A 9,301-nucleotide genomic window follows, 5' to 3' on the forward strand; every position below is an offset into this window, starting at 1 on the left:
TCTGCTTTTGCTGGCCAGAATTGGGCTCTGCACCATTGCCTCCCAGCTGGATTGCCACATTTGTTTGCTTTCTGGTCACCTCTAAGGAGGTAGCTGTGCCCAGGCTGCCAGGACCCTCTCTGTAGGGGAAGAGAGGGAGAGGGAAGGGGAGTGGTCTCCCCAGCAGGATCCAAGTTGGAGTTGCCTTATTTTGTGTGGATCTCTAGCGCTTGGCGCTCCACTCCCCCTCCCCAGCTCAGGTAGTTGGATTCACACGACACGTGAAGCTGGGCAGCAGAGGATGGATGGATGGATGGATGGATGGATGGATGGATGGATGGATGGATGGATAGATAGATAGAAAGACAGGGAGGGAGGGAGGGAGGCAGGGAAAGGAGAGGGAAGAGAAACGGGAGAGGGAAAGAGAGAGAGAAATAGGCAGAGAGCGGGGAGGGAAAGAGAAAAAGGGGAAGGGAAAGAGAGGGAGGGAAAGAGAAGAAGGAGGGACAGAGGGAGAGGGAGAGAGAAAGGGAAAGAGAGAGAAAAACGGAGGGAGGGAAAGAGGGAAGGAAAGAGAGAGAAAGGGGGGAAAGAAATGATATTACAAGTTTTTATTTTTTATTGTTGATTAATATTTCAAAAGCAGAAAAAATGAAGGTGCATAAAAGTGCATTTATCACGTTTTTTTTAGAACAATTAGCTGAACTCTGCCTTGTTTATCATTATTTTAGGTAGTAAAACCTCATTATTCAGGTTAAATTGCAGTGTTGGCACTTTACAATAAATAAGTGGGTTTTGGGTTGCAGGTTGTGCACTCAGTCTCTAAAAGATTCGCTATCACTGTGCTATACCATTTCAGACAAGTGATTGTCCAGTCTAATCTTAAAAACCTCCAGTGATGAAGCACCCACAGTTTCTGACAGCAAGCTGTTCCACTAGCTAATTAAGTTTCTCCTTAATTCTAGGTTGCATCTCTCCTTGATTAGTTTCCATCCGTAGTTTCTCATCTTGCTCTCTGGTGCTTTGGAAAATAAGTTGACCCCTTCCTCTTTGTGGCAGCCTCTAAAATACTGAAATACTGGTATCATGTCCCTCTTAGTCCTTCTTTTCTCTAGTCTAGCCAAACCCAAATCCTGCAAGCCTTTTTCATATGTTTTTGTCTCCAGGGCTTTAATCGTTTTAGTTGCTAAGAACCAGATAGCAATGAATATAATATTGAGCATAGAGGATTTTTTCAAAAGATATTCTAAACATCTGTGAAATAATTCTTGGCAAATTTTCTGAGAAGTGAGACTTATTTCTAGGGGCTAAAAGTGAGAATGATCCAAGGCCATTCAGCATCTTTGTAAATTCTAAACTGGGATTAGAATTCACAGTATCATAGTTTCTACCCTGATGCCTAATAAAGAATTATTTTCTAAATTGTTACTGACTTTGAAATTTGATTAATAAATGATGCATTTAAAATTAGTTGCATTTTGATGGACAGTTTGGTCTGGTCCTACATTGTATGATGTTTACATAGGTATGTAGTTATTAGTTATTACCAGTGAGCATCATGCTTTATATAAAAAAATAAATATTTGTGATTACTGAATGCTAATTTTAGTGTGATGGAGCACTTTATAGAATGATTAGATGATTCTCAAATGTAGATTTCTTTTAGTATGTTATTAACTATGCTTTTGTGCTTTGGAACATATGAGTTGAATAAGAAAATAACTGGTTTAGTTCAGACATTTATGGAGAGATCAAGATAAGTTATTTTTATGGTTTTAAAGATACTATGTAATTGAGGCACTAAGAAATAAATCATAGAGGCATTGCTATTACAATGCTTAAAAAAATAACAGTTTAAGGGATCCTCGCTTAATGACCACTCATTCAATCAGTGACATGCGGTGAGCTTCATGGCTGGTGAGGCAAGCGCAAAAGCCCCGCCGAAGCCCCGGCGCTCCGTCCGCCATAGAGCGGGACCCTCACCGGCCATGAAGCTCACCGCACGTCACTGAAATAAAGCATGAATGAAAAAAAAACTGGAGTATTTAGTAAAGGGCTCAGTGAAATGAGGACAAAAATATGTGACTGGATAGGTGACGTCGCTGTGGATAAAGCCATAAATATGGTCCTGATGCTCTTGCAGGAATTAAGTGAGGTCTATATGGCCAACCACTCCCTCTTGGTGACTCTGGGTGGTTTGCAACAATGATGGTTTGGGGCATGAAGGTCTGTAGAAGAAAGTGCCAGGCTATGTCTATACAGGCTAAGAATCTGGGGGAATCGCAGGGAATGTCGGATTGTTCCTAGGCATCTATAACTACCCTTGGCAGGACCTCCTGCCCCCCTTCCACCCAGGACCTCCCCCCCTCCACAAGCCCCCACCCCACCCTGCCCCCCCAGGCGCCCCTCCCCTCCCCCCAACCCCAAAGCCCCTACCCTCCGGGGGAGCGCTCACCTGCCGCCAGGGCTGGGGGGCTGCCACCGCCTCCTTCCGCGCCCGCCGCCATGGCCACTGAGGCAGCGCTGAACAAGTGCCAATTGAGCCAGGCTGGACAGAGGAGTGCCGAGCCGCTGGTGGGTGGAGGCAACGGGCTCCTGAGTGTGTGCAGAGCGCCTTCTTGATCACCGGGGAAGAAGTTGGGGATCGAGGGTTGCCCAGACCTCGCAGCCTCCCCACAATCACTCCCCCAGCATCTGATACTGCTTGGGGACTACAGCTCCCATAATCCCCACCCGCACGCCATCCACAGAGAGGGAACTTCCCACCTGCGACCCGGCTTTGGGGAGGGAGCCCGGTGACCCCGCGACCTGTTGGAGCCGTTTGCGGTTCTGCTTTTCCCAAGGGAAAGCGGAGCAGAGACCCAAGAGAGAGCATGAATAAGTTAAATCATGGAAAGAAGTTCTTTAGGCAGGGCTGCAATCCTAAACTTTTCACTTGGAGAGAATTTGTATCGCTTTAGTACGGAACACGGTGGCTCACGTCCTTAGGACGACGGGGTTGACAAGCAGCAAGCCAGTGAAAAGCCAAATGCCCGGCACGTTAGGAGAAACCCCCTTCTCCCTATCTGCCTTCCCACCTCAGCCACCTCTCCCTCCACCGATGCTCGGCGCTCCTCTCTCAGCCGGACTCCCACCACCAGCCATACAAGTTGCGGGGCTCTTCAGGCGCCTCGGAGGCTCCCCAAACCTACACAGCCGATTTCCTCTCCCTGCTTCAGAAAGATCTCCCCCAGACTTCTCCCAGTGGCCACCTAACCGCAAGGAACGCTGGGAGTTGTAGTCACCCTCGCCGGACTGTTGGAAGCCTCCCTAGCGCTGGGGCTTTCTCCAAACGTGGCAGCAGGGCTTTAAAGGGCTCCCCCCTCCCCAACCAGCCAGCCCACCCAGCCCATTCCTCCCCCTGCCACCGCTGTGTCCAACAGGCCAGGCGTCTCGCGTTTATGGCGGACATAAATGCGAGACACCTGGCCTGTTGGGACACAGCGGGAAGAATGTCCCTGCTGCTGCCCCTTCCCTCTCTTCTCCGGGTAAAGTGGAGATGGGAGGAGGACTAGGAGGAAAGGGATAGCTCCTCGGGAGTCTCTAGCCAACAGCCCCAGGAGACACCCTCCCCCAGAGAAGAATTGGGGCCACCAAAGCTCCCATACCCACCCACCTTTGGCATGCAAGAGACAGCAAGGCTTGCAGCAAAGGGAATCTGGACCCTGGGAAGGTTGGGGAGGGGTGAAGAGCAAGCCTCCTCCTTCTCCCCCACTCCTCTCTCCTCTGAAGCACGTCCTCCAAAATAACCCGCCCAACGTAAGTGTGCTCAACTGCAACAACAAGGCATGATTTGCTGCTCCCAGATCAGGAGGCGGGAGAATCAGTGCCTCCTTTGCATATGAATTTTTTTGCTTTTTAACTCTTTCTTAACTTTTAAAAGGCGAAAAGTTCCTTATGCAAAGGAGGCCCCGAGTTCTCTTGCCTCCTGCTTTGGTTAACACTAAGCAGACACCAAGCCACTGTGACTTGGAATCTGGTAGCAACTATCTTGTTGCTACCGAGGTGGCGCAGTGATTAGAGTGCTGTACTGCAGGCTACTTCAGCTGACTGCTAGTTAGGCAGTTCGGCTGTTCAAATCTCACTGGCTCAGGGTTGACTCAGCCTTCCATCCTTCCGAGGTGGGTAAAATGAGGACCCGGATTGTTGGGGCAATATGCTGACTCTGTAAACCGCTAAGACAGGGCTGAAAGCCCTATGAAGCGGTATATAAGTCTAACTGCTATTGCTATTGCTATCTTGGCTTTAATTATTTAAAAAAAAATTCTTTAAAATTCTTTCCTTTTCCTGAGGAGACTGTTGAGGCCCCGCCTCCCCTGCCTCTAGTGACTGCATGTCCCTGCATTCAATAATTGTTCAAACTTAACGACAGTATTGAAGGAGTGGTACTTACGACTGGTCACAGCATCCCTCTAGTCACATAATTGCCATTTGTGATCTTCACTGCCAGCTTTCAGTGAGGTTATGGTGACTACATAACATCACACTTAAGCACATAATGGAAGAGAAATTGTATTTGCCTAATCTCTCTTGTGTTGTTTTGGTTCTCATGTAGATGGAGGAAGCGAGGAGCCACAAGATCGAAGGCAGGCAAGCATAGATTATTGTCAGAGTCATTCTGGACAAGGTAAGTAAACAAATGAATTTCAGGTGTTCTTGCATTTCATTTCATATGAGATGTTTAATATTTATTTTCATTTGAAAATATAAGCAATAATTCATGTTCTAAAGATATTCTAACTTTCAAAGAGAGAAATAAATTGCTGTATGCGCTTATCCTAAATTCTTTATCCTAAACAAGAAAAATGTATTTAATCAATCAATCAATTAATTAATCAATCTTGTTTTTTCCCCTTCTTGCCAGGAGGTGACTTTATTGGTAAATACATGGGCTTTATTAAGAATATATCAAAAATAACTAAACATGCAAAAGATCACAGTTAATTGAATGTTGGTAAGCTATGATTCTTGAGAAGATAGTTCTTGAGAATACAGTTCAATTGACATGTCTTGAAATTAGTGCAGTATTCTGAAGATGAAATATTCTCTCACTTCACTTAATCAGCTCTTTGCCAGCTATCTGTATAATTTCTGTGTTCCTCTTTCTACTGAGTTTTAGGTTTTTAGCCAGCTACATTCTACCTCTGGGATTGGGCGGCCTATAAATTTAATAAATAAATAAATACCCTCTTATAACACCCACTTGTTACATTATAGATTCATTTAACATTGTCTTGAAGAAAATCTATGTCTTATAAAATTGAAGGCATCTATCACTTAGAAACAGAGAATCTGATTTCAAGACATAGACTTCCATATCTGTATTTCTGTTAATGTTTCTTGAAAATCATTTATGAAAAGGTTAAGGTAAATAACTTCTCTTTAACTTTTTTTTATCCTTCTCAATAAAAGTTGCATCTATCCTTTCTTATTTAAAATATACTTTTTTATTTTCCATTTTCATGACATAACAATCACATGTATACTATTACATAGCCAATATCCTATTGTATTAAGTAGTAATTGCATCAGTTCCTCTTGTCATCAATGCCCAAAAAGATAAAAACCCATTATTAGCTCTTCTGCTCTCCATACACCTCTTTCTTCTACCTCTCTCCTACCTTCTTTCTTCCCTCCATCATCCTTTCCTACTCTACTTCCCCTTCCTTTCTCCTTCTCCTCTCTCTACATTCCACTCCTCCTTATCCTCCTTATCTTCCCCCCTTACCCTCTGTCCTACCCCTCTCTTCCCATCTTTCTTCTCCATTCTGTTTCCCACTCTTCCTCTCATTGGTGTATTTCCGCTTCTGAGCAAACTCCAATCTATATTAATGGTATTTATGCTTCCTTATCAATATACTTAACATATCCTAGTTTTGAAGAAAAAAAAAAAGAGAAGACAGTATACATGTGGAATCATATTACATTAAAATCTAACACCCCTTGTCAAACCTAATATACATCCCTCCCTCCCACTCTCCCCCCAACCCCCCCAGCCTTCCCTCCCCCGACTTCCCGGAACCTATACACGGTACAAATCTTTAACAAAAACAGTCTAAAATACATTGGAAAAAAGAATAGAAAATTGATAACATCTTTACATTGAACTTAGCTCCTCCTTGTAACATCTTTACATTGAACTTAACTCCTCCTTGCTAGGCTGGCTTTAAACAATTTATATCATTCCTAATCTTAATCATAAGCTATCTGGAATTTCTTAGTCCCATATTTATTTTGTATATAATCAACCCATTTTTTCCAGTCTCGTTTATATCTCTCGTTTGAGTGGTGCTTAAGATATGCAGATATTTTAGCCATCTCGGCTAAATTTGTGACTTTCAATGTCCATTCTTGAATTATAGGCAAGTCTTCCTTCTTCCAGTATTGCGCCACCAACAATCTAACTGCAGTTATTAAGTGCAAAATCAAATTAATCTCTACAGCTGTACAATCAGTAATTATACCTAACAAAGATAACTAAGGAGTAAACTTTATCCTTTTTTAAAAGAACATTTTGCATAATCCTAATTTCATCTTCCAGTTCTGTTCAGTTTCCCCCTTGTTTACGTCTATGTAATCGATTTAGATTTATCAAAGCTCCTCTCATATACGCTATACCTGCATCCCATACAATTTCTATAGATGTACCCTTATTCATATTAAAAACAAAGTATTCTGCTAACAATTTTTTACATTCATTAGTATATTTTTCATGTCTAGATAAATTTTCATTCACTCTCCAAGACCTTCTTGCTTGCGTCACCCCTCCCAACTCCATCGAAACTGGATTATGATCTGATAAAACTCTGGCACATATCTTTGTCTTCTTCACCCTATAAAACAAATCATTGGTGATTAGTTGATTGTTGTTTTTTTAATTGTTGATCCATTCGTCTGGTAATCACACGGTTTTGTCTTTGTTCCTTGGCCCCTTGTACTTCTGAGAGAGAAAGATCATCCATCCTTGTTGATAATTGTGTAGTTTGCTGTCTATCTTGTCCTTCTTGTTCTCTTTCTCGAGGTCCAGGTGGGGCGGAATGTCCAGCCTTCAAGTTATTATGGTAAAAATCTCGATCTTTCCATACTGATTTAAGACGGTATCTTTGCCTCTCAAACATGAGTGCTAGCCCAACTGGTGCCTCCCATCTGAACTGTAGCTGACGATTTTTAAGCTCTTCGACTAAAAAGGCATAGTCTTTCCTGGATCTTAGCATTTGAGGTGGTATTTCTTTCAGAACAGCCACTTCCTGACCCCCAATTTGAAGCTTGGTTTTATAGGACTCTTGCAATATCATATTCCTCATGTCTCTTGTAGTAAAGTAAATCACAATGTCCCGTGGAAGCTGCTTCTATCTCGCCAACCAGGAGTTAGCATGATAAACCTTATCAATTTGCCAATGAAAATTTCCCTCTGGCCTTCCCATCAGACTATCGAAAGCTTCTGAAAGAATCCATTTCAAATTCTCCTGATTGTTTTCACGCAAACCTCTTATTCTTAGTGCAAGTTCCATTTGTCTGTATTGTAACATAATGATTTCTTTTTCAGCATTTCCAACTTTTTGTTGCACTACGTCGATTTTCGATACCAAATTAGTATTGGCATCATTAAGATCTTCTAATCTGTCTTCAATTTCCGAGACATATTCTGTTAACAAATTAACAACCCCCAACATATCATCCCTGATCTTCTGAACCCAGGTCTCAAGTTTATCAGACAGTTCTTTATGCGCAACGGACATCTCCTCCTTAAATTTTGTTTCCATCGTAACTACATGATTTTTAAATGCTTCAGCCAATTCCTTCTGAAAAATTTGTTTAGTTAATGGCTCCCCTATGCGGGGAGGAAGTAATGACTGTAGTTTTGTGCCGGGGCAGGCGATCCTTTTGAAGCCGGGGGGGGGGGGGAACCTTTTGAATAAGGTTTTGCTTAGAAGCCATTCCAAGTTTTAATCTTCTTCAACCAATTAATAAGTTTGTGCTGGTCGATTGTGCAGCTGTTACTGTTTAATTTAGTATCAAATCACTCCTTCCCTTTGAAGTTTTAAACTCCATAGAAATTCAAAACTCGAACAGTGTTACGAAACTGCTCGGCGCCATTTTGAATGTCTCTTTAGCAAGTAAGATATCAGAAGGAATTCTTGTAAAAATGAAGCTAAGGATTAATACAAACAATTAAAAGTTCACATGTACAGGGTCCGCTCGTCTTGGATTCAGTAAATCAAATTTTGTTCTGAGGATTTGAGGTTTGCTTTGTGCTGCTAATCGCAGCAGGAATTCCTGGCACGGAGACAATTCTGCCGTCGGCTGGCCTCCCCCCCCCTCCCAGAGACGATCTGTGAGAGTTAGTTGGCACGTTGCCTGACACAATTAGCTCACCTAATCTTCTTGGCCCGAAGAAAAGGTAAACAAGCTGTCAGATGGCTGATGGATTGCTCATCCGACAGATAAACGCGACCAGGATTCTGGAGCTGTAACGACCAGCTCCCACCAGCAAGCCCCCTCAAACCGGAAGCCGCATCTATCCTTTCTTAAAACATCCAGTTTAATCACTTTATAAGGAAATCAGATAATATCTTCTCAATAATTGACTTGTAATGTAGTTTATGGGATTGCCTCTTAATAATTAACAAGCAGAGCTATTATGTTTGATAAAATAACTACTTACTTGAAATATTGTTCCTATTCATCTTAGATATCAAGAAATACAAGCCCTTTTATCCAAAAATATTACCATATATACACAACAATAAAAAAATCAAGAAGTGGGTAAGCATGGAGAGAAAAGAAGGAATGGTTAGGATTTTATAAAACAAAGACTGTAAACTAGAACAGGATTAGGGATTGATTAAATTACTCCCTACCAGATTGCAATTACAATGGGGAAAATGTAGAAAAAGTTCAGGGAATAGAAGATAATTTCTAAAATAATTTATCTAAAGTTCCTCTCTTCAGAAACATTCAGATAGAATGCTGTACAATCAGGCCAGAAACTACTGCCACCAATCTCCACAATCCCCATCTCAGACACACCAACTACAACAGCTAAGCTTCCTACAACCTACCAAATCCAATTGGGCCCACCACATCTGGTGATTACAGAGAATGAAGTGCAAAGCCTATTTCACAGACAAAAGCCAGGAAAAGCATCAGGTCCAGACAAGATAACTCCTTGCTTAAAAATTTGTGCTTACTAACTGGCCCCATCTTCATTCGCATCTTTAATAAATCAATAGAGATGTGCTATGTTCCTTCTTGCTTCAAGCGCTCTATTATCACCCCAGTG

The 9,301-nt window shown here is 42.4% G+C and overlaps 1 protein-coding gene across 1 annotated transcript in view; it reads left to right on the forward strand.

Moving 5' to 3' along the window:
- TANC2 (tetratricopeptide repeat, ankyrin repeat and coiled-coil containing 2) overlaps positions 1-9,301 on the forward strand; it is a 335,865-nt gene that overhangs the window by 109,828 nt on the left and 216,736 nt on the right. Inside the window, exon 3 of the mRNA XM_032236790.1 lies at positions 4,574-4,645. Coding sequence (XP_032092681.1) covers positions 4,574-4,645 — 72 coding nt within the window. The remainder of the gene's footprint in view (positions 1-4,573; positions 4,646-9,301) is intronic.

The sequence above is a fragment of the Thamnophis elegans genome, chromosome Z (genome assembly GCF_009769535.1).
Source record: "Thamnophis elegans isolate rThaEle1 chromosome Z, rThaEle1.pri, whole genome shotgun sequence".
Lineage (NCBI taxonomy): Eukaryota > Metazoa > Chordata > Lepidosauria > Squamata > Colubridae > Thamnophis > Thamnophis elegans.